The sequence below is a fragment of the Oryctolagus cuniculus genome, chromosome 6, assembly GCF_964237555.1.
Source record: "Oryctolagus cuniculus chromosome 6, mOryCun1.1, whole genome shotgun sequence".
Taxonomy (NCBI): domain Eukaryota; kingdom Metazoa; phylum Chordata; class Mammalia; order Lagomorpha; family Leporidae; genus Oryctolagus; species Oryctolagus cuniculus.
In genome coordinates, this window is record NC_091437.1 from 116,220,003 (window position 1) to 116,245,178 (window position 25,176).

General features: G+C 40.3%; 1 protein-coding gene across 1 annotated transcript in view; it reads left to right on the plus strand.

Annotated features, from left to right (window-relative positions):
* NECAB1 (N-terminal EF-hand calcium binding protein 1) overlaps positions 1-25,176 on the plus strand; it is a 228,087-nt gene that overhangs the window by 83,452 nt on the left and 119,459 nt on the right. Inside the window, exon 4 of the mRNA XM_002710683.5 lies at positions 10,562-10,587. Within this exon, the coding sequence (XP_002710729.2) occupies positions 10,562-10,587 (26 nt within the window). The remainder of the gene's footprint in view (positions 1-10,561; positions 10,588-25,176) is intronic.

Consider the following 25,176-nt stretch of genomic DNA (forward strand, 5'->3'; position numbering starts at 1 on the left):
AATAAACTCCTTCCTCTTTCACTTAAAGTAAATATTTTGCATTTTTTAACCTTAAATAGTACCTAAGTTTTGCGACCTCTGCCCTTTCCAATAATGTCAATATATGTAAACCTCAGAAGAACTTACATTCCCCTTGGGTACATCTCAATGGCTTGAATCAATTTTGGTTAAAATACAATAGTGACTTCAAGGGGGAAAAGGAAGAATTCATTTCTTATTCTTAACACTATCCTTCCCTACTGTATTGAGAGCAATTTTCTAGAATGTTTCTACTCAGCTTTCCTATGTTGTCTGTCTGATGACAAAGATTGAATTCTCAAAGGTAAATTGATGTTTGAAATAAACCCACAGATTGAATTTTAGAACTATTAGTAGAAAGAAAGATCAAACATTTTGAGGCATGCCAGATTCAGAATTATGCATAACAATTTTTCATCATATAAAAAGTATAAACATACAGCAAATCCATCATTTTTCCTACTCTACCAAGCAACTTTTTTATTTCTTTGATTTCTTTTTATTTTTTGAAGATTTGGACATTTCCTAGTCATATCAAGATTTCTACATTAGGACAGCTTTCTTAATGCTTCCTTTATATTTTTGAAAATGTGTGTGAATTTTCTGAGATTTAATTCTTAGACCTACTCATTTTCTGCAACCCCTTTATTAGTGAAACCATTTTATATGATGCCAAGAAAGACCACTTTATAATGAAATTCAATTAAGTAATAGACAATGAGATGTGAGAGTATTAATAAATGTAATACTTTCTTGACACTCTTTTCAAGACTTTGAGACCTACAATGATAGGTATATTTTAGTGAAAATTGAACTTTTCTAAAATGCAATTATTTTAAGAGACTAGATGATGCGGATCAACCTACTCAGAACCAGGAGTTGAACTTAGTTTTTATTGCATATTGTGCTAATGTTTCTGATAAACAGCTTTCTCATAAAAATATTTCTTAGAAGTAAATTCTGGGGCCGGCGCCGCAGCTCATTAGGCTAATCCTCCGCCTTGCGGCGCCGGCACACCGGGTTCTAGTCCCGGTCGGGGCGCCGGATTCTGTCACAGTTGCCCCTCTTCCAGGCCAGCCCTCTGCTGTGGCCAGGGAGGGCAGTGGAGGATGGCCCAGGTGCTTGGGCCCTGCACCCCATGGGAGACCAGGAAAAGCACCTGGCTCCTGGCTCCTGCCATCGGATCAGCGCGGTGCGCCGGCCGCAGCGCGCCGGCCGCGGCGGCCATTGGAGGGTGAACCAACGGCAAAGGAAGACCTTTCTCTCTGTCTCTCTCTCTCACTGTCCACTCTGCCTGTCAAAAAAAAAAAAAAAAAAAAAAAAAAAGAAGAAGTAAATTCTGGATATTAAAAGAATTGTTAAAAACTCACTTGAATTGTGGCTGCTATCTGTGCGTATACACATGCAGACTAGTGTCAGTCTACAAATTGTTACTGATACATACTGAGATAAGAAAATCTGAGCATATATAGAAACCTTTATAGCAATTTGACATTGCTATGATATCCAAGCACATGAGCCAGTCATTCATTTTTATAGTTTCTTACAAAAATATCAGTCGTCCAAGACTTGGAAATGTAAATTAGCTCATTCTTCACAACAGAGTTTGAGAAGCAGTATTCTACAGAACATTTGAGTTTACTGAGGAGTCACAGGTGGAGAAGGAGCTAAATAAGAAGGAAGAAACGGCGAGAGGTGTGGGGAGAGAGAGAAGGAAGATGGGGGTGGGGGTGAGAGAAGAGGAAGGAAGGGAGGGAAGGATCTTTACTCAGGAAAACATGCATCTCAGCAGAGCAGAAAACCAAGATATTTGTTTCATGTGAAGGCATGATGAATTTATCCTTTGGTAGTGCTCTCATTGGTTATAGATTCTGCTGAGGTCAGTCTTTGAGCCAAAAGGGGTAGCAACCCAACTTAAACTGAGAGAGAGTAGGAGAGGAAAATTCACTAACTTAACTGTAGAATCTTGATGTGAAGCTTTACAAATACGTGTATTCTAAGGACTTGGAATCATCGTATTTGCACATTAGCCCTGTCCTACCTCTCTCCTGACCCCTCTATCCCATTGTTTCCCTCTTAGGACTATCCAGTTCTGTTATACCACAGATGGGCTTCTACTATGTGGTGGAGAAGGGAGGATGACTTTAAACAGCTCAAGGTTTATGTCATCTTACCTTAGCTGCTTCAGAGGCAAGAAGGGTCCCTTCTCTTAAAGATCATTACATAAAACCCAGTGGAGTTCACTAATGGCCGTACAGATGTAGTGCGCTCAACTGTGGGCAATTCATCGCATCCAGGGGGAGAGGGGAATATATACCTGTAGCCATGGTGAGTTGGATTGAAATAGGATGGAAATGTGGTCCTGGAATCAACAGCCCCACCAGAAAACAATTGTTGGTAGCAAGTTCCCCAAAGATAGGAGGATGGTGTTACAGAAGAGTGGAAGTAGAGATGAGCAAAACAACATATCCTGTCCATTGCCTTAGGAACATTAGTCTCATCACATCAAAACTAACAGGTGTGTGAGAATTGGAAGGAGGTGGAAAAGGCAAGAGGGAAGAAAATCTCATAACTTCTGGAAGCCCTGAGGGGGTGGCAGAAAGCAGATGTGGAAAAGCAGAGAAGAACCAAGGAGACAAAAGAGAAAAGGAGATGTGAAGGATGGAAGGTACTAATGGATTGTACTGTCCTCTGAAGACATCAGCCATGAGACAGCTTTTCAGTTCTGGAAGGCAGTGGATGTCAATCAGCCAATTAGAGCTCAAAAATCCTTGAAGAGTTAAGACTGTAATGTTAAGCCACAACAGCTGCTTGCCAGTTATTTCATGCTTCAGCAGTTATAAAACCCAGTATAATGAAAACAGTGTTGGGTGATTTTTTTATTTCTCCCTAACCATGTTCCCATATTACCTTATTATATAATTATAAAGTCAGAGTGTTTTTAATCTTTTGAATATGAAATATTAATGTACAACTTTCATACCTGACACCACATTTAAGGCACAATTTTTAACATTGTGCCCAGAAATCTGTTTGAAATTAGGGCCATGTGTTTTGATGCCTTGTTGGAACCTCCTGGTAGGCTCTGAAGTCCACCTACTGGGTACCGTGAATGAGGTAAGAAGAGTGTGGTCTGACAGGTGGTGCTTGTAGCACATGACTTTGGGATTGTAGAACCCATCATTCACACGTGGACCAAGTCAAAAAGAAGCTAAGCTCAAATGAACCTGCTTGGGTGTCAATCAGTGCTGCTCAGATGGAGGTCCTGGAAGCAGCAGCAGCCCCGGAAGGAAGAATGCAAACTCAAGGCCTCACTCCATGGCAAGGAGTCATGTGACCTGGGACCCAGAAGTCTGTTTTACCGGGCTCTCTGTGTGATTCTCCTGTATACTAAAGTTTGAGAAACACTGGCATAAACAGTGGCAGACTCTCCATGTAGAAAAGCCAAGGCTGCAGTAACAGGACTGGAGTTTGAGAAGAGAGAATTTAAGTAGAAGGGATACAGGGATGAATGAGGATAAGAACTCTAGTGGAAAAGATGTAGAGGGACTTTCACCTGAGTCTCGGGAAAGTTTCTACTAAAGCCAGGCTTCCCTCCTAGGCGCCATGCTTGACTTAAGAGAGCAAAGTCAAATGTTTGTTGTTGTCTGGAGACTGAACTTCCTTATACAGGTTTGTCCCCAGATAAATGCAATTTAGATCTCTAAAGAGTCAAACAGAAAAGTTGCAGGGTGTATTGTTGTGTACATAATTATTGAGTTTAGTGCTATTAACATGGAGTTTGTAATTATAATGAATTTAAGCAACTATTTACAGTACAACAGACATGCTTTGCAGATTAGGGAATACTTTATTTGCTTTGAGAGATGCTGTTAGAGAATTGTGGAGATGCGGAATCTAATAACTAAAATCACAGCAGTGATTTTTTTTTAAGAATTTTTTTTAAAGATTTATGTATTTATTTGAAAGACAAAGCTGCAGAGAGGCAGAGGCAGAGAGAAAGAGGCCTTCTATATGCTGGTTCACTCACCAGATGGCCGCCAGGGCTGAAGATGGGCCGACCAGAAGCCAGGAGTTTCTTCCTGGTTTCTCATGTGGATGCAGGGGTCCAAGGACTTGGGCCACCTTCTACTGCTTTCCTGGGCCATAACAGAGAGCTGGATCAGAAGTGGAGCAGCTGGGACGTGAACCTATGCTCATATGGGATGCTGGCACTGCAGGCAGAAACTTTACCTTCTATGCCACAGTGCCAGCCCCACATTGGTGATGATTTTTTTTTCTTTGAACAGAGATCCTGAGCCACTTCTCCAATTTCTGAAGCATGGTCTCTAAGGGTTTGGTCTGGAAATCTGTTTTTAAAAACGCTCCATGTGGTTCAGAAGCTTAGCCAGATTTAGAAGCATTTAAACTAGAAAACAGTTGGGATGAATCAATTAGATTTCTGCCTTTGGAAAAAAAAAATCGGGCTTAGAGAAAGCAAAAGGTCCTCCTCTTCTAGGCTGCACCTGTGATTAAGGTTGCTGCCTTCCCAGCCCGCAAATACTCCTAAAACTAACCTTTTCCCTTCATTTGACTATGCCCCCCTCTCTATCCTTAGTCTTATTTCTTGTCATGTTTCATTTCTTAAGAGCCATGAGTATATTGTGCTGGCATTTCCTAGGCTCCAAATGTTGAGGAAAGACTGAAACTGCAGTTTAAAAAATTGCCAATGATAGTAAGCTTGAATTGCACTAGTTTTCCTTCAGTCCTTATGTCTTTTATTCAATATGATGAACTCTGGAGCTCTCCTCATCACTTTTGAGACGCTGGTTTCTCCTGGTTATCCTCTGACCATCCTATTTAAGCATACCTGTAGTCTCTCTTCCTCCATTGGTATCTTAAATGATGGCAGTCTCTGGGTTCAATTTAAAAAGCATAATCAGGTGCCTGTCTTTTGCCACTCACTCTTTTCAATATCTGTACACCCAGGGTATAAGAATCCTGCTTTTATGTGACTTAGAATTCAGTCGATGGGGTTTGGGGGGAGGAACAAATTGGAGAGCTCACTATCTTCTGATTCATGATACTTTGGCATGAGGACTACAAATGAAGGTTTTTCCATAGCCACTGGGGGCTTCACTTTAAACACTTTAGGTAGCATGACTATTCCTATGACATAAATATTGCTGTGTGCTGATGACTCTAATATCTATCAAAATCCAATATTACTGGGGCTTAGCTGGGTTTGAATCTTATGCGTGATAGCAAGCATATTACCTGATCTTGCCTAAGGTCTACTCCTTTCTTTGCACAATCAGGATAATGACATGTAATGCATACAGTCGTGGTAAGGGGGTAAATGAGACATGTCAAGTAAAGTTCTCAGCACCATATCTAGTGCAGGTCCAGTACTCCCTGCATGTTGGCTGCTGTTTCACTGTGCTTTCATGTTTTTAAATTTCCCCCATAACTGACTAACAACAGTACCATGCATTTTCACTTTTGGACTTCCAAACCTCTATTCATCTGATGCAACATAATAACTTCCAACTTTCAAACAGCTCTTTAATGTACTGAATATTCAAAAGATGGTGAAATGAAACAAAGAGTGATGCTGTTCTGTGTTTAATCTGTCACACACATAATATCATGAATTTATTAGCTTTCCAGGGATGCCCTGACAAAGTACCACACACGGGATGCTTAAAACAGGAGGAATTTATTCTCTGGCCATTCTGGATGCTAGAAGTTCAGCATCAAGGGATCAGCAATACCGTGTTCCCTTTGAGAGCTCTTGAGGAAAATCCTTCTTTGCCCCTTTCAGCTTCTGTGGTTTGTAGGCAATTCTTAGTAGTTTTTGGTTTGTGGCAGTATAACTTGAATCTGTTTGCATCTTCATATGGCCTTCTTTCTATGTGTATGTAAATCTCTTCCTTCTGTCTCTTATGAGAAAATCAATGAAGTAAGGCTCATTCAGTATCACCTAATCTTAATTATATTTATAAAGACCCCTTTTCTAAATAAGATCACATTGACAGGTATTTGATTTTAGGATTTGAACAAATTGGGATACAGGTCATCCCATTACAATGCACATATGCAATATTTAATATATCTTGGTTAAGTAAATGGCTAACATTTATGCAAGAATGAAAGAAGTTTTCTAATTCCATTTTGTATCTCATTTGAAACATTGTGTTTATGTGCAAAAACTTATATGACCCTAAGAGGCTCCAGGATTAGGTTCACATTTTTGCTTATGGGACCTAATGTAAACTGGACTCCTTCTATATACTCCACTTAAACTCATACTGAAACTCATACTTAAATCCAACTCAAGAGTTTGTGATGATCACTATAGACAGTCCATACTTTAAGCTAAGTGAATGTCAAATGATGCCTGATGCAAGTTTCTGTAACCCTCACTTCTGAGTACTCTGAATCATTTCACCTATTATTAAAGGCTCTGATGCACTCTGGCTTCTATGAATAATTATAGGCTTCAGCCTAAGGGATTGAAAGAGCTCTTTTCAGGGTTCATTCATATTTTATGAAGGAATTAAGTTGACAGTGGTTTTTTTTGTATTGCCTTGCCTCTAACAACTGAGTACTTGCCTTGATTATAAGAACCAATTTCCTTTTCTACCCTAGTTCTGGTTTCTTCAGTTCACTGAGTAGTAGGCTAAGCCCCTATTGTGATAACCCAATCCTCCAAAGGCAAGGCCTATGTGCATGTGTCTGGGACCCTACTCTTAGGCTACAAACTCAGAACTCAAAGACAATTGGCCCTGACATGTTAGGATATCTGAATAGCATCTATTCTGAAATCCCTTTAGCCACTCTCAATGGAATGTCACCACATTCCTCTAAGTCAAATTCTCTTATCCTCATCTCTCAGGGTCGAATACATTGGTATCTGCAGGGGACACATCCAGTGTTAGGTCAGACTTTCCTACAGTCTTCCCTGTCCTTCTGATGTTAACCAGACTCCTGTATGGCCAATTGCAAATATTGGTCAAAATGTAAATGCCATTCAAAAATATCTGCAAGGTCAGGTACTTCGTGGTTGTTCTAATACTGTTTGTATTGATTTGTGTTGCTTCTACTGTGTGTGTGCACATGTGCCAGAACTCGATAAATGTATTTGCCCTGGGGGTAATGGAAAGATGTTCATATTCTGCTCTGATTATCCTTAGTGAATTGAGAGATCATAATGCCACTTTGTAAATGAAGGCTGAGCATATTGTTTAGCCAGTTTTCTAGTGCCCCCCCCCCAAAAAAAACACTGTGTGTCACTACAATACTTCCATCAAAGTAACTAAGCATGTTGCCTATCCATATTCTTATTGTCTCAAGCACTGTTGAAACATAAATATCTTTGTAAGCCAAAATTAATTCGTTAGGCTATCAAGGAGTCTCCGAGCTCAGCAAACTATTTTGCCAACTGAAAAAATCATTTTGCTCTAGTGATGTTCAGAGTGATGGGTGATGAATAGGAAGCTCAGTAACCATGAGCTAGGACCCAACTGAAAGATTCCAGCTAATATCTATAGTTTATTTTTCATTTTGAAAGAGAAACTAAAATGAATACAGTCAGAAGCAGCAAAAGAGGCTTTTAGAGTGATGACTTTTGAGTAAGAAAGTCATATTCCTTTGTTCTTATTTGTAAATTGAAATGATTAAGGCAGCTCAAATAGAAAAATATTTCAAAGTGATAATTAATATGTTAACCTGAATAGAAAATTGTTTTGAGGAAGTGCCCTAGAATTGAGAGCTAGGGCTTCTGAATCCCCAACAGAAATAAAATGCACATACCAAATATTCTCTCTTCCTCCTGAGCATTCAACATTCTTAGGATGGGAATTTGGTTCATCAGAGCTTGGAATGCTCAATACAAGAGAGTGAAGTCAAAACAACTTCGACTGTCCATACTGGCTGTAAATGAATTATGTTAAATTGTGTGTGTTGTGTCAATGTTACACTGGGACTGTCAAAAGTGTGCTTTTTGCAAAATTGAGTGCCTAGTCTAAACTGACAAATTTAATCTATATGAAGTAGCTTTATAGGAAGTTGAATATGAACAGTAATTAACAAATCTTGGCTTTCATGCTTAACACTTCTTAATTTCCCTGATATTTTTCTATTTTTAACCATGAAGTTAATTGTATTTTCCAATTTGAGTGAAACCTTCTAATGATTAAAGGAAAGAGATTTAGGGGACCGGGATTGTGGTACAGTAGGCTAAGCCACCACTTGTGAGAGCACCATCCCACACGGGAGCACCACTTCAAATCCCAGATTCTCTGCTTCTGTTCTAGCTCCCTGTTAATGTGCCTGGAAAAGCAGCAGAAGATAGCCCAAATATTTGTTCCCTTGCCACTCACATAGGAGACCTGGATGGAGTTCCTGGCTCCTACCTATGGCCTGGTCCAACCTTGGTCATTGCAGCAATTGGGGGAGTGAACCAATTGATGGAAGATCTCTCTCTCTCTCTCTCTATGTCACTTTGCATTTCAAATAAAATCTTTAAAAACCATGAAAACAAATATTTAGAAAATCATAAAGGGAGAACAAAGCCACTTAAAGCCCTAGCATCCAGAAGTAATGTGGCTCATTGTTGGCATTGTAATTCATTTTATTTCCAAGCCTTTAAAATTCATTTTGTGTGTGTGTGTGTGTGTGTGTAATCATTTATTTCTGATTTGACACTTACATAACTTTTTTTATAGAACTCTTATTTAATATAAATTTCAAAAGTACAACTTTTTGATTATAGCAGTTTCCCCCCCCATAACCACCCTCCCACCTGCAAACCATCCCATTTCCTACTCCCTCTCCCATCCCATTCTTTATTATGATTCATTTTTAATTATCTTTACATACAGAAGATCAACTTAGTATATACTAAGTAAAGATTTCAACACATTGCACCCACAGACAAAGTATAAAGTATTGTTTGAAGACTAGCCTTACCATTAATTCTCATAGTACAACACATTAAGGACATAACTTTTAAACATAAACATTTTCGAAGCTGTTGCCAGCTTCTTAGATACATTGCAATGATTTTATGATACATAATTTACTTATTCATTTCATGAGCATATAGTTCTTATTTTTCCCTATTCCCAATCAAGCTGCAATGAATGACTTTGTTTATCCTCTTTAGTGTGAGTTGCAAATGTTAGATAGGACTGTTCTGTTCCTGCTTTACTAAAAATGTGTACTGTGCAACTAGCATTCATTCTTTCCATTTAGCTCTTTTGTGTGTGTGTGTGTGTGTGTGTGTGAATCAGTAAGATGGCAATACTAACATATGGTAGTGTTTCCTGCTATTAATATTAGAATAAGCAGGAAAATATTGCCTGCTATCAGATATGCTCTAGGCTTATCTTTGGCCCAATATTCCTTTAACAATCTGATATCACTGCAGGATGGAAACGTATCTCGGTAAGAAATCAGTTCTACCAGAGTTCATCCATGTAAGGACAGTGTTCTACTGCCTGCTGCTAGCAACATAGCACACAAGTAGAGAATAGAATGTTTGAAGCCATAAACACTATGGTATTTTACAAACTGTTTTATTAAGAAGCAAGTAGAGCTAAGTCACTGGAAATTGTTGTGTTTTGTGATATATTTCAAGCAATTTAATTTTCAGTAGTACAGTTGTTTATTCTTCTGGAAATTCAAAATAAATCTCATTGTGAACCTGTGAGCTATTGTGTATAGAACAAACACAAAAACAGTGACCCTTAAGGTCCTTTTCAAGTCTGAAGTTCTACAAAAATACTAAGATTAGGGAACAACATGTATTTTGATGAATAAAATGTTTTCAACGGTATTTTTTAAATATTTCGGCTACCTAATCCTGAATCCAATATGTTTTAAGTTTGGTTCATTTTTTAAAAAAATCCAAGAATTCTCCACTTCTGTCATTCCTTTTCTGTCTCTCCATACTCCCATCTATTAGCAATGTGTTTCTACTATTGACATTTAAATGTTGATATGGAAGCCTTTAATATGTTTTACAAAAGCTTGGAATAAGCATTGAATCAAATTACCTCAACGATTATATTTAGATATGGAAATTCTAGTAGTTCTATCAAGTCAGAAATGGTAGCTAACAAGTGTTTATTGTGTGCCAGCTATTATTTATTTCACGTGTATTTAAATTCTACAGCATTCATATGAAGCAGAAATTATCTCCATCTTGGTACTGAGGAACTGAGACAGAGATGTAAAGTGCCCAGGGTCACATAGAAAGTAAACTGTAGAGTCAGGATTTGGACTCGGGCCTCTGGATCCAGAGCTGCCTTCACCATTATGCATTATGTCCTCATTTATTTGATGGGTGAAGCACAAACCCAAGGAATATTTTTTCCCTTAGACAGAACTTGGCATAATTATTGTTAATCTTATTACTATTTAGACAAAGTAGAATTTAAAAGAAATACCCAGCTAGATGCCATATATTAACATAATTATGGAGAAAAACTGTATTTTACTATTAAAAACATGAAAAGTATCACCAAATTAATAATACTTTTTAAAATATCTTTTTCAGCAATCTTGACACAGAGGAACTATGCGGTAAGTTTCTTTAAGACCAATCAAACTCATTACTTGTTTTAGAAGACAATATTATCTGATATTCATATATTCTACAAATCTTGAATTTAACATCACAGATTAGGAATTCTGGACCAGAGTAAAAAACTAAAGATTAAGAGATTTATATTTATCTGAAGTTTGTTCAAACACGTACTTCACTATGGAAAGAGGTGGACCACGTTAATTCGTTCATGAAAGGAGAATTGTTATTCCAAGTGGTACATTAGTTTCACAAGAACAAATTTTCCAGCAGCTTGAGTATATCCTTAAATTGGTGTTTAAGACAACTTCATTATTCCCTTCACAATACACTGTGAAGATCCCTTTGTTACTGTTTTTGCAAAGCTGTCTCCTTGAACTACAAAAATAACTTTGTCCCACACCTGCGTAAATCCTTCTGGAATTGTAAATGTCACTTGCAAAGCAAGTGATTTGATGATGAGAGATAAATCTTTACAAATGCCAGGTTTAATGTCTTCTGCATTTATTTTCTTCATCTTTGTGGTTGGCAACAAAAGTCACAGATTAAGAATGTCAAGGGTCAATATAACTGAAATTTATTCTTCTTTATGGAAAATAGCATTATGAAACCACTCAACTTTACACAGCCATATTTCTCGAATACTGGAAAGTTTTATGTTTTAAGGTAAATATACAAGGTAATGCCTTTGTCCCAGTTTGATCTCCTCATCTAGGCTGTGTGAAATATTTTGATGGTTGCATATGAGTTACTCTGCAATTCCTAGTGGAACTCATATAGAAATTCCTGAGTATATTTCTTAGTGCTTTTTTCATGGCTTTGGTAAATTCTAAAACTATTTTATAATACTGAGGAATGGTTATCTGCCATTTCATCAAAGCAGCATTAACAGATGTCATACCCAGAACAAAATAACAGAACGCCAAGTTTCAAGGCAGCTGCTGTAAACAAAACAATTATGACAGTCACTAACCATGAGCTTCCAAATTTTCCAATGGTCATGAAAAACTGTTTTCTTGCTTCAATATAGTGTCTATCCTGGGATCAAGGAGAAGAATCCAACCAAAAAAGCAAAATATGCTTATAAAGAAGCAGGTGATGCATTTGTTGATTATGAAGCACCAGCATAGAAAAATAAGGAAAGTCCTGCCACACTTCAACACACCATCAGGTGGTGGTACCATCCACATGTGGCTATTCTTGTGCTAGGTGGCTAAAAGTTCCCATATGGACCATTGCTACCAGACTTTATGCTGAACAATAATCGCCATGATGGTCAGGCTCTTTACAACTTTCTGCTATAATAAACAGAATAAATATTCTCATATGCCTTATTTTTATACTCTTTGATAGTAGTTCTCTATGGTAGATTTCTAGAAGTATAATTCCTTAGTCAAGGTTTTCCCAGTGTGCACATTCAGCAAGTGACTGGGGTGGGGTGTCAAGGTTGTCCATTTTTTCTAAAGCTTTTATTTAATGAATGCAAATTTCATAGGTACAACTTCAGGAATATAGTGGTTCTTCCCCCCATATCCGCCCTCCCATCCCCACTCCCATCCCGCCTCCTACTCCCTCTCCCATCCCATTCTTCATTAAGGTTCATTTTTAATTAACTTTATATACAGAAGACCAACTCGATTCTAAGTAAAGATTTCAATAGTTTGCGCGCACGCGTGTGCACACACACACAAACACACACACTGTATAAAGTACTGCTTGAGAAAAAGTTTTGCAGTTAATTCTCCTAGTATAACTCATTGAGAACAGAGGTCCTACATGGGGAGTAAGTACACAGTAACTTCTGTTGTTAATTTAACAATTAACAATTATTTATGATGACAGTGATCACCCAAGGCTCTTTTTTCTTTTTTTTAAACTTTTATTTAATAAAAATTTTCAAAGTACAACTTTTGGATTATAGCAATTCTTCCCCCCAAAACCACCCTCCCACCCACAAACCATACCATCTCCTACTCCGTTTCCCATCCCATTCTTCACTAATAGTCATTTCTAAGTATCTTTATATACAGATCAATTTAGTATACACTAAGTAAAGATTTCAACAGATTGCACCCACACAGACAAAGTATAAAGTACTCCTTGAATAACACCAGAGGCTCTTGACATGAGCTGCCAAGACTATGAAAGCCTTTTGAGACCACAAACTCCATCAGTATTTAGACAGGGTCATAAGTAAAGTGGAAGTCCTCTCCTCCCTTCAGAGAAAAGTACATCTTTTTTTTTTTTTTTTTTTTTTGGCCCCTTCTTTCCACCGGGGTCTCATTTACAGAGATCCTTCATGTAGAACATTTTTCACCACAATGTCTTGGCTTTCCATGCCTGAAATATTCTCATGGGCTTTTCAGTCCTACCAGAATACTTTATGAGCTGATTCTGAGGTCAGAGTGCTGTTTAGCAGATTTGTCATTCTATGAGTCTGCTGTGTGGACTGCTTCCCATATTGGAATATTCTCTGCTTTTTAATTCTTAAAAAAAGATTAATTTATTTGAAAGTCAGAGTTATACAGAGAAGGAGGGGTAGAAAAAGATCTTTCATCTGCTGGTTCACTCCTCAATTGGCCACAATGGCTGGAACTGTGCTGATCAGGAGCCAGAAGCCTGGTCTTATTCATGTGATCCCTTTGACACTTAATCCTATCCATATGATCAATTACATATTTAACATGATCATTTTAAAGGTTGTTCGTTCTTCACAGCTGTGTAAAAGCCTTCCTCTATGCATCCCCAGTCCCATGTAGACAGTCCTTGCTGCTGAAGTAGAAAAAGTATGGAGAGCTGAGGTGGTTTTTGTGATAATTTCAGAAAGGTGAGAGACCCATTTACTTCAAATGTCAAGGTAGACCAAGACAAAATAACTTCCTCAAGTCATTCAGATAATTCTGTTTTCCTCTTCACTTTGCCTGGGTAGTTAACCTGATGAAAAACAAATTGTAGTAAGGTTTGAAGTTAAAAATATTCACTGGCTACCCTTAATTTTCTGTGTTGCTGGTCTGTTGTCACTAAGGAATACTGTGTTATCTCTGTCTTCTCTTAAAGATACTTTAAATTGAAAAAAATAAAAACGACAGTGTACCTTCATTTAACGCTCTACAATTTTTCAAATTTGTCTTCTGTAATAAGGGAACTAGATAAGGAACTTACTATCTTTTTATTGGGAGAGCTTTGACTATGATTTTCTCAATCTTTTAAGGAACTAGTAGATGGGGCTTCCATTCAACAGAATTGCTGTTTATTAAATCCAGCAGTGTTATTCTCAGTCATGTTAAAATTCTCCTCCCATCTGTTCAAGAATATGTGTGGGGAGCAACTGGGAGCAACTCGGACTAGACTAAGTTACTGGAATTAAGACTTATTCTATGCATCTGCTCTCCCACAATACGGCGCTGAGAAGGGAGAAACAGCTTCTACACAGCTGCCTCCAGTTCAACCAATAAACTGTAGTACCTGCTCCTGATTGGAGGAGAGCAGCATACTCGGCGTGTGGGCAGCCAAGTTGGGATTGGTGGAAGAGGACTATAAAGGAGGAGAGAGACAACATGCACCAGGAACATCTGAGGGAACACCTGTGCAGCCCCTGAGAGAGCCGGCCGGCGGTGTGCCGCTCCCCCGCGGAAGTGGGGAATGTGGCAGGGGGAACCGCCCTTCCACGGAGGTGGAAGGGACGGCAGCCAACCCGGGAAGAACCAGCAGCAAACCCGGGAAGGGCCGAGCAGACAAAAGAACAGTGCAGGGTCCTGTGTCGTTCCTCCACGAAGAGGGGGAGCGACATAATGGTGCCGTGACTCGGATATGAAGCCGAGGCAGGGCTTAGTGTCGTTCCTCCACGAAGAGGGGGAGCGACATAATGGTGCCGTGACTCGGATATGAAGCCTAGGCAGGGTCCTGTGTCGTTCCTCCACGAAGAGGGGGAGCGACATAATGGTGCTGTGACTCGGATAAGAAACTTAGGAGGGAAGAAACGGGAAGAAGTGGGAAAATACCGGAGAGAGAGACTAGCAAAGAGCCTAGGGGAAAGCCGGTCGGAAAAGGTGCCGGAAGAAGCTATTGAAAGCCTAGGCATAGACTCGGATATGGACTGTGGGAAAGAAGTTAGGATTGAAAGAAAAAGTGAAAGCTTTCATAGACTCGGATGCGGACTATGGCGGGGAAGCTAGGAGATTGAAAGCGAAAGTGAAACCTGGAGGAGGCTTGGACTCGGATGCGGACTGTGGGGAGAGGCCAGGAGAAATGAGAGGGGAATGTTGTTGTTGGAAGAAAAGTTAGGGAAACATACCGGGTAGAGAAAAATGTTAGGGAGGATGAAGCCGCGAGTGCAGGCCAAGGCGGAGACGTAAGCCAGCTTGGAATTCTTCAAGTCAGCCCGGGGAGCAAAAGGCGAAAATCTGGAACCAGAGGCAGAGACGTGGGCCGCCAGGTTGGAATTCGCCAGGTTAGTCCGGGGAACCTGGACTGAATGCCGGTGGCGGAAACGTGAGCTACGCTGTGTGATTCGCGGAAGCCGCCGCATGCAGAGAGAGCACGGGGCGTGAATAGATAGGGAACGCGGGGCTGGCGCGAGGCCGTGGTGCGGGCGCGAAGGGCGTGGAGACCACGGAGTGTGCGCGCGAAGCCGAGCCACGCAGAGCCGGGAGCCCGCCACAGGGCGGGTGCCGGGAAGCCGTGCAGATGAGAGAAGTGCGGGCTGAAGCGGCTCAGAGCAGGGAAGCCGCCGAGAAGCAGCCTCAGGGCAGGCGCCGGGAAGCCGCAGGGATAAGAGAAACAGAAGTCTAGAAGTAAAATGAGAGAAATAGGAATGCTGGCAGATAGAAGTAAAATAGGAGAGATAGGAATGCCCGGAGGTAGAGAAATAGAGAAAAGTAAGGCCTCCCCTCAACATGGCAATGAGAGAGCTTGGATTCGGTCTGCCTGATTAGGGAGGTGGTGAGCACCTGCGGGCGGCTAGCAGCTTATGCACCGCAGGTCACCGAAGACAGGCACGAATTAACATCAATAAGTCTCCCCACAATACCGCAATGAGAAGGCTTGGATTCGGTCTGCCTGATTAGGCGATAAGCACCAGCAGGCAGCTTGACCAGAGTATGAGCTGCAGGTCACCGAAGACAGGCACGAACCAACACCAATAAGTCTCCCCACAAGACGGCAATGAGAGGGCTTGGATTCAGTTTGCCTGATTGGTAGGCTTGTAAGCACCTGTGGGCAACTCTAGCAAGCAGAGCAGAGTGTGTGCCACGGGGCACCGAAGACAGGCGCGTATCATCGCCAAAAATAAAAAGAAAGGGGGATCTCTGGGGAGCAACTGGGAGCAACTCGGACTAGACTAAGTTACTGGAATTAAGACTTATTCTATGCATCTGCTCTCCCACAATACGGCGCTGAGAAGGGAGAAACAGCTTCTACACAGCTGCCTCCAGTTCAACCAATAAACTGTAGTACCTGCTCCTGATTGGAGGAGAGCAGCATACTCGGCGTGTGGGCAGCCGAGTTGGGATTGGTGGAAGAGGACTATAAAGGAGGAGAGAGACAACATGCACCAGGAACATCTGAGGGAACACCTGTGCAGCCCCCGAGAGAGCCGGCCGGCGGTGTGCCGCTCCCCCGCGGAAGTGGGGAAAGTGGCCAGGGGGAACCGCCCTTCCACGGAGGTGGAAGGGACGGCAGCCAACCCGGGAAGAACCAGCAGCAAACCCGGGAAGGGCCGAGCAGACGAAAGAACAGTGCAGGGTCCTGTGTCGTTCCTCCACGAAGACGGGGAGCGACAAATATGTATTTTAATTTCCAGAGTATAGTTTCATTTCTCATTATTTTGTGAACATAAAGTAAATATTTAAGTTGGAGTCTAATCAAAGCCAAGTGCTTCAGTACTAGCAAGTGAAATGTCAATTCATACCCCACACAAATTCCCTCTTGTGTTTAGGAGGGACACAGCTTGATTGGCATGGAAAGTAGATTTCATGTGTTCTCATAGAAGCCAATTAAAAACTCCAGATAATCTAAAACTTCCTGCTTTTGTGTAATTTTTTCATGTTGGACCTAGAATTTAAAGCCTATTAAAATATTGATTTTTAAAAACTATCTTTGGGGCCGGCGCCATGGTTCACTTAGTTAATCCTCCGCCTGTGGCGCCAGCATCCCATATGGGCTCCAGGTTCTAGTCCCAGTTGCTCCTCTTCCAGTCCAGCTCTCTGCTGTGGCCCAGGAAGGCAGCGAAGGATGGCCCAAATGCTTGGGCCCCTGCACCCACATGGGAGACCAGGAAGAAGCACCTGGCTCCTGGCTTCAGATTGGCACAGTTCCAGCCATTGCAGCCATTTGGGGGGGTGAACCAACAGAAGGAAGACCTTTCTCTTTCTCACTGTCTATAACTCTACCTGTCAAATAAATTTAAAAAAATTTACTTATGAAAGTAATACCTAACAACATACTATCTTTGAAGCATAACAATGCAGAATTATGTAAGTGTATAGGTTAAAATGTCAAGGTCTTTTTCTCACTCAAATGCCTATTCCTGACACTGATATCTGTTAACTGTTTTGAAGATAACCTTCTAGACATTCCTAAGCATACATTGACATTAATTTTACATATATATTATATATACACACATATATATCACTATATGTGTATATAATTTTCTTCCATTGGTGAAGTGATACTGTGTGATCAGAGTAACTGCATACTGATCTATTTTATATAAAAGGCTGCAAAGTGCCCATTTGTGTTCCTTTCTCAACTCAATTGCTTTTAATGGATTTTCAAACTGTTTCCAACTTTCCACTGGCACAAACAGCAATGATGGAAATGTAATATGCATTATGCTTTCACTCTTATGTGAGTAGTTCTATATGGTAGATTTCTAAAAGTATTGTTTCTCAATTAAGGTTTTTAAATGTGCATATCCAGCAGGTTTATAGGAATGTCAAGGTTATTCACTCTTCACCTAGCTCTGAAAGCTTCCTAAATGCAGTCTTTAGCTGTATCTTATCACCATCAGTCAATACATAACTCAATTTTAATAAGGCAATTGTGTTTGAATTCTAGCAGTAAGGTTTTGATTTTGTATTTGTGCAATCTTTAGCTCTGATCTAAAGCAATCAGGAGCATAATCATTGCTTTCCTCTTATGACTGTTTTTATAACCTTACTATTTTTACTGAATCCTTTTGCACTTGGTAGCTAAGATTTGTGAGATATTTATAGATGGCTGAAGATTAATTGAAACTAAAGTTAATGTAGCTAGAATGTTTGATCTGAAAGCAGATTGTAAGAAAGCTTTGTGAGTAAGGTTGAATATATCTAATAGGCTAATATCACCTCTTCTTCATTGTTACCTACTAAATATTCAACTGTTTTAAAAGTTATGAGATCTATATATAAGATAATGAAATTGAGAGTATAGGAAACTTCCAGAATAAAAGCTTATTAGCTTTCTGTGAGAAGTTTCTTTTAGTAGCTGCACCAGCCTGCATTGCCAGAGCCCATGCAGTGGGAAGAAATCTGTGCTAGCAAGTCTAGTTGCTACGAAATCAGAAGACTGTCCTCTCCCAGGCTGTCAGAGCCCTGGCCAGCTAACTGGCGCATGTCAGTTGTGATTTAGTTATAAAACAACTTTAGTAATACTGTACCCCCTCAAATTAACCTGTTATTTCTAGATTTCTGATGCTCCTATTCAGAAAATAGGGGTTTCTTGCTCTCTTACTCACTCCTTCCTCCCAACTCCCCCTGTGTTGTTTTCTATTTCCTGTCTGATCTACTTGAAGTTCTAACAAGGCAAAAATTGACAGCCTAATTCCAATTCATGAGAATGCTTTGTGAGACCTTTGTGGCAAATATGGGACTCAATAACTTGGAGAATTGAGGTACAGACTACAAAAAAAAAGTTGTGCCAAATGCCCACTCCCTTAAGTCGGTGCCTAAGATGCTCATATGGAGTGCCCAGTTCTAGCACTGGCTGCTGTGCTTTTTTTTTTAACTTTTATTTAATGAATATAAGTTTCCAAAGTACAGCTTATGGATTACAATGGCTCCCCCCCATAACGTCCCTCCCACCCGCAACCCTCCCCTTTCCCACTTCCTTTCCCCTTCCATTCACATCAAGATTCATTTTCAATTCTCTTTATATACAGAAGATCAGTTTAGCATATATTAAGTAAAGATTTCAACAGTTTGCACACACATAGAAACACAAAGTGAAAAATACTGTTTGAGTACTAGCTATAGCATTAAATCTCAATGTACAGCACACTAAGGACAGGGATCCTACATGAGGAGTAAGTGCACAGTGACTCCTGTTGTTTACTTAACAAATTGACACTATTGTTTATGGCATCAGTAATCACCCTAGGCTCTTGTCATGAGTTGCCAAGGCTATGGAAGCCTTTTGAGTTCACGGACATCAATCTTTTTTAGACAAGGTCATAGTCAAAGTGGAAGTTCTCTCCTCCCTTTAGAGTAAGGTACCTCCTTTGATGACCTGTTCTTTCCACTGGGATCTCACTCGCAGAGATCTTTCATTTAGGTTTGGTTTGGTTTGGTTTTTGTTTTTGTTGTTGTTGTTGTTGTTTTTTTTTTTTTTTTTTTTTTTTTTTTTTTTTGCCAGAGTGTCTTGGCTTTCCATGCCTGAAATACTCTCATGGGCTTTTCAGCCAGATCCGCATGCCTTAAGGGCTGATTCTGAGGCCAGAGTGCTGTTTAGGACATCTGCCATTCTATGGGTCTGCTGTGTATCTCGCTTCCCATGTTGGATCGTTCTCTCCCTTTTTTATTCTATCAGTTAGTATTTGCAGACACTATTCTTGTTTATGTGCTCCCTTTGGCTCTTAGTCCTATCATTATGATCAACTGTGAACAGAAATTGATCACTTGGACTAGTGAGATGGCATTGGTACATGCCACCTTGATGGGATTGAATTGGAATCCCCTGGTATGTTTCTAACTCTACCATTTGAGGTAAGTCAGCTTGAGCATGTCCCAAATTATACATCTCTTCCCTCTCTTATTCCCACTCTTATATTTAACAGCAATCACTTTTCAGTTAAGTTTCAACACTTAAGAATAACTGTGGGCCAGTGCTGCGGCTCACTAGGCTAATCCTCCGCCTTGCGGTGCCGGCACACCGGGTTCTAGTCCCGGTCGGGGTGCCAGATTCTGTCCCGGTTGCCCCTCTTCCAGGCCAGCTCTCTGCTGTGGCCAGGGAGTGCAGTGGAGGATGGCCCAAGTACTTGGGCCCTGCACCCCATGGGAGACCAGGATAAGGGGAGACCAGGATAAGTACCTGGCTCCTGCCATCGGATCAGCGCAGTGCGCTGGCCGGAGCGCGCCAGCCACAGCGGCCATTGGAGGGTGAACCAACGGCAAAGGAAGACCTTTCTCTGTTTCTCTCTCTCACTGTCCACTCTGCCTGTCAAAAAAATAAATAAATAAAAATAACTGTATTGACTACAGTATTCAATCAAAAGTATTAAGTAGAACAAACAAAAAAAATACTAACAGGGATAACGTATTAAGTTGTTCATCAACAGTCAGGGCAAGGGCTGACAAGTCACTGTTTCTCATAGTGTTCATTTCACTTTAACAGGTTTCCTTTTTGGTGCTCAGTTAGTTGTCACCAATCAGGGAGAACATATGATATTTGTCCCTTAGGGACTGGCTTATTTCACTCAGCATAATGTTTTCCAAATTCCTAACAGGGATCACTTTTCAGTTAAAATTTAAACACCTAAGAATAATTGTGTGTTAATTACAGAGTTCAACCAATAGTACTAGAACACAAAAAAATACTAAAATGGATAAAGTATTACATTGTACATCAACCGTCAGGACAAGAGCTGATCAAGTCTCTGTTTCTCATAGTGTCCATTTCACTTCAACAAGTTTCCCCTTTGGTGCTCAGTTAGTTGTCGCAGATCAGGGAGTCACCACCTGTGACACCAGTGCCCATGTGGGTACCGATTAGAGTCCTGGCTGCTTCACTTACAGTCCAGCTCTCTTCTTGGATGCCTGGAAAGGCAATGGAGGATGGCCAAGTGCTTGGGCCCCTGTACCCACATGGGACACCCAGAGGAACCTCCTGGCTCCTGACTTTGCTCTGGCCCAGCCCAACCCTGGCCGTTGTGGCCCCCTGGTTAGTGAACCAGTGAATGAAAGAACTCCCTGGCTCCCTCTGTTTTCCCCTTTCTCTGTTTTTCCCTCTCTAACTCTTTCAAATAAATAAAAATAAATCTTTAGAAACAAATCCAGATTGTGATTCAGCAGGTTTGGAGAGGTTCTAAGATGCTATAGGTCTGTACAAGTTCCCAAGTGAAACTTTTGCTTCTGATCTGAAAAATATACTTTTAACAGAAAGGTACTTTAGAATTCTGATGCAAATAGTGAAAAATACTGACCTAACTTTGAGATCAAAATTAGAATACCTAGCAAGGAATGTTTTGAACATATCCGGCTTCCTTTCTCGCCACTGATCTTCAGTATCCTGCCTCCTTGCTGCATTTCATCTTCAAATATCTCCTAGTCCTGCCCTTCATGTCAGAGAAACACTGAACTACAAACTCCTGCAAATGTGGTATCTCTTGCTTTTATGCTTTTCCAGCAGTTAAAATCTCCTCATCCATTAACGGAGCCATTATTGATGTCTTCCCTATAAAACTTTCTCTGACACAGCCCAACCAAGTACTGCATTTGGATTGCATCTTATACCTGGGCTCTTAAACAATGATCAAATGTATCACAGTTGTTTGTTGGGATATTGTTCTCCCTTCTCTGAGTGTAGGCTCCGTAAAGATAGGTAGTGTGTCTTCTCATCCTTGCGTTCTCATCTTCTGCTGCAGCACCTGGCACATAAAAGGTACAAAATGTATATTCAGTCATGAAGTTTCTAAATGAACACTTGGCATAATGAAGTGGAGGGAAATTATCAGCTTTCTAAGTTTGATGTTCTGGCCCTTTGATTTAACTTCACTTTTGAGTTCAATGGAGCTTCATTTCCCTTGGTTTGGTAAGAGGTAAAAGATCTTGAGTGATGTGGAGCTGGATTGACTCAAAACAACTGTTACACTTAAATTTCCAATTTACATTCCTATCCAAGGTTTGGGTATTGTAATTCTCTCCCTTCTCAGTTATTTCTTTGCTTGAGGAGCAATTTTTTTTTCTGAGTAACTTGGAGAGCTGAGATGAGCAAATGGATGGAAGAAGGAAGGAAAGAATGAAAGAAATCCAGATAGGTGCCAGCTCTGAAACCTCAGGTCATTGGTTTTCTCAGCATGTGCCTGTATGTGCTTGTATAGATCTGATTTCAAAGTGAAGTCAACTTAAATTCTCTCTGGGAATCTGCACTGATCAAACCATATATCCTGTCTTAGCAAAGTGTTTTTATTTTTAAATGCAGTTTTTAAATGTAATTAGAGATTTTATTAAATATTTACTTGAAAGGCAGAGTTAGAGAGATCCTCAATCTATTGATTCACTCCCCAAATGCTCACAATGGTTGGGGCTGGGCCAATAGCCCGGAGACTCCTCCGGGTCTCCCACATGACTGCAGGAGCCCAAGCAGGGAGCTGGTTCAGAAGTGAAGTTGGAGCTCAAACCGATGCCCATGTGGGATGATGGCATCACAGTTGGCAGCTCAACCTGTTACAACATGATGTCAGCCCCTAAAGTATTTTTTATTTGTTCTTTTAAATTTATTTAAGGTATACAATCACCATGCATTTCATATGTACAAATGTAGAAACATAATGATTCTTCCCACCCTACACTCCCTCCTGCCTTGCACTCCCATCCTTCTTCCTCTTCCCTTTCCTATTCCCATTCATATTTTCTTACAAAGATCTATTTTCAGTCAACTTTAAAGTCATAAGATTAACCCTACACTAGAGTTCAACAAGTAGTATGAAGAAAAAAAATCTGTTCCTTAATAGTGGAGATAAAGTCCGTTAGAAATCATCACATCTGAAAGTGCCAGTTTCACTTCTATAGATTATGTTTTGGATACTCCATTACCACAGATCAGGGAGAACATAGGGTATTTGTCTTTTGGGGACTGGCTAATTTCACTAAGCATCATGGTTTCTGGGTGCATCCATCTTGTTTTTTGTTTGTTTGTTTGTTTGTTTGTTGACAGGCGGAGTAGACAGAGAGACCAAGAGAAACGTCTTCTTTTTTCCATTGGTTCACCCCTCAATGGCTGCTGCGGCCAGCGCACCGTGCTGATCTGAAGCCAGGAGCCAGGCGCTTCTCCTGGTCTCCCATGCGGGTGCAGGGCCCAAGCACTTGGGCCATCCTCCACTGCCTTTCCGGGCCACAGCAGAGAGCTGGACAGGAAGAGGAGTGACCAGGACAGAATCTGGCGCCCTGACCGGGACTAGAACCCGGAGTGCCAGCGCCGCTAGGTGGAGGATTAGCCTATTGAGCCGCAGCGCCAGCAAAGGGTGCATCCATTTTGTTGAAAGCGACAAGATTTCATTTTAACTGCTGTGCAATATTCCATAGCGTATACATACCATAATTTCTTTATCCAGTCTTCAATTGATGGACATCTGGGTTAATTCTGTATCTTAGCTATTGTGAATGGAGCTGCAGTGAGCATGGAGGTACAGATGACTCTTTCATATGCTTATTTCTTTTCCTTTGGGTAAATTCCCAGTAGGGGGATGGCTGGATGGTAGCTCTATATTCAGATTTCTGAGGTATCTCCATACTGCCTTCCACAGTGGCTATACCAATTTACATTCCCACTAACAGTAGATTAGGGTACCTTTTCCCCCACATCCTTGCCAGCAGTTATTGTTTGTTAATTTCTGTATAAGAACCATTCTAATGGGGGGTGAGGTGAAACTTCATGGTGGTTTTAATTTGCATTTCCCAATGGCTAGTGATCCTGAGCATTCTGATAGACATGACAAAGTATTTACTTTAAAAGGTGACTTTGCTTCTTCTTCTATTTAATAAGCTTAGTATGTTTGATCTACATTCTCCTATTTTTGCTTTATGCATTTTTTCCTATCTGTATTTTTTGTTTTTAACATTTTACTAAAATACAGTTTACATATCAAGAAATGCACATAAGTATGAAGATAAATGTGTATTTTTGTCATCACACTCATAACTAAGACCCAGATTAAAAATAAGTATTACTAATACCCCAAGAGTCTTCATTATTCCCCTCCTTCTTTTTTAAACATGTGAAGAGTGTATTGTAATTTACATGATATGATTCAGAGAACCAGTATTACAACTATCTAACAAACAATATGACATCCACACAATTTTTATACTATTTCTGTATATTAACTACCACAAATAAGAGAAAACGTGATATATTTTCTTTCTTGTTTCTGGCTTGTTTCACTCAACATCTATAGTTATACTCAATTTATTGCAAATGTCAGGATTTCATTTTTTTGTGTGTTATCTTATCAGTAGTATTTACTTTGTGTTTTTTTTTATTTTTATTTAGTGAATATAAATTTCCAAAGTACAGTTTATGAATTACAATGGCTTCCCCCCCATAACTTCCCTCCCACTTGCACCCCTCCCATCTCCCGCTCCCTCTCCCATTCCATTCACATCAAGATTCATTTTCAATTCTCTTTATATACAGAAGATCAATTTAGCATATATTAAGTAAAGCTTTCAACAGTTTGCACCCACACAGAAACACAAAGTATAAAATACTGTTTGAGTACTAGTTTTAGCATTACTTCACATTGGACAACACATTAAGGACAGATCCCACATGAGGAGTAAGTACACAGTGACTCCTGTTGTTGACTTAACAATTTGACACTCTTGTTTATAATGTCCGTAATCACCCTAGGCTCTAGTCATGAGTTGCCAAGACAATGGAAGCCTTTTGAGTTCGCCAACTTCAATCTTTTTCAGACAGGGTCATAGTCAACGTGGAATTTCTCTCCTCCCTTCAGAGAAAGGTACCTCCTTCTTTGATGGCCCGTTCTTTCCACTGGGATCTCACTCACAGAGATCTTTCATTTAGGTTTTTTTTTTTCCCAGAGTGCCTTGGCTTTCCATGCCTGAAATACTCTCATGGGCTCTTCAGCCAGATCTGAATGCCTTAAGGGCTGATTCTGAGGCCAGAATGCTGTTTAAATTTAACTGAAAAGTGATCCCTGTTAAATATAAGAGTGGGAATAAGAGAGGGAGGAGATGTACAATTTGGGACATGCTCAATCGGACTTGCCCAAAATGGTAGAGTTAGAAATGTGCCAGGGGATTCCAATACAATCCCATCAAGATTGCATGTACCAATGCCATCTCACTAGTCCAAGTGATCAATTTCAGTTCACAATTGATCACACTGATAGGTCTAAGAGTCAAAGGGATCACACAAACAAGACTAGTGTCTGCTAATACTAACTGGTAGAATAAAAAAGGGAGAAAATGATCCAACCTGGAAAGTGGGATACACAGCAGACTCATAGGATTTCATTCTTTTTAATAGCCAAGTAATATTCTATTGTGTGTATATATATATATCACATTTTCTTTACTAAGTTATCAGCTGATGGGCATCTAGATTGATTCCATCTCTTAGCCATTGTGAATTGAGCTGCTCTA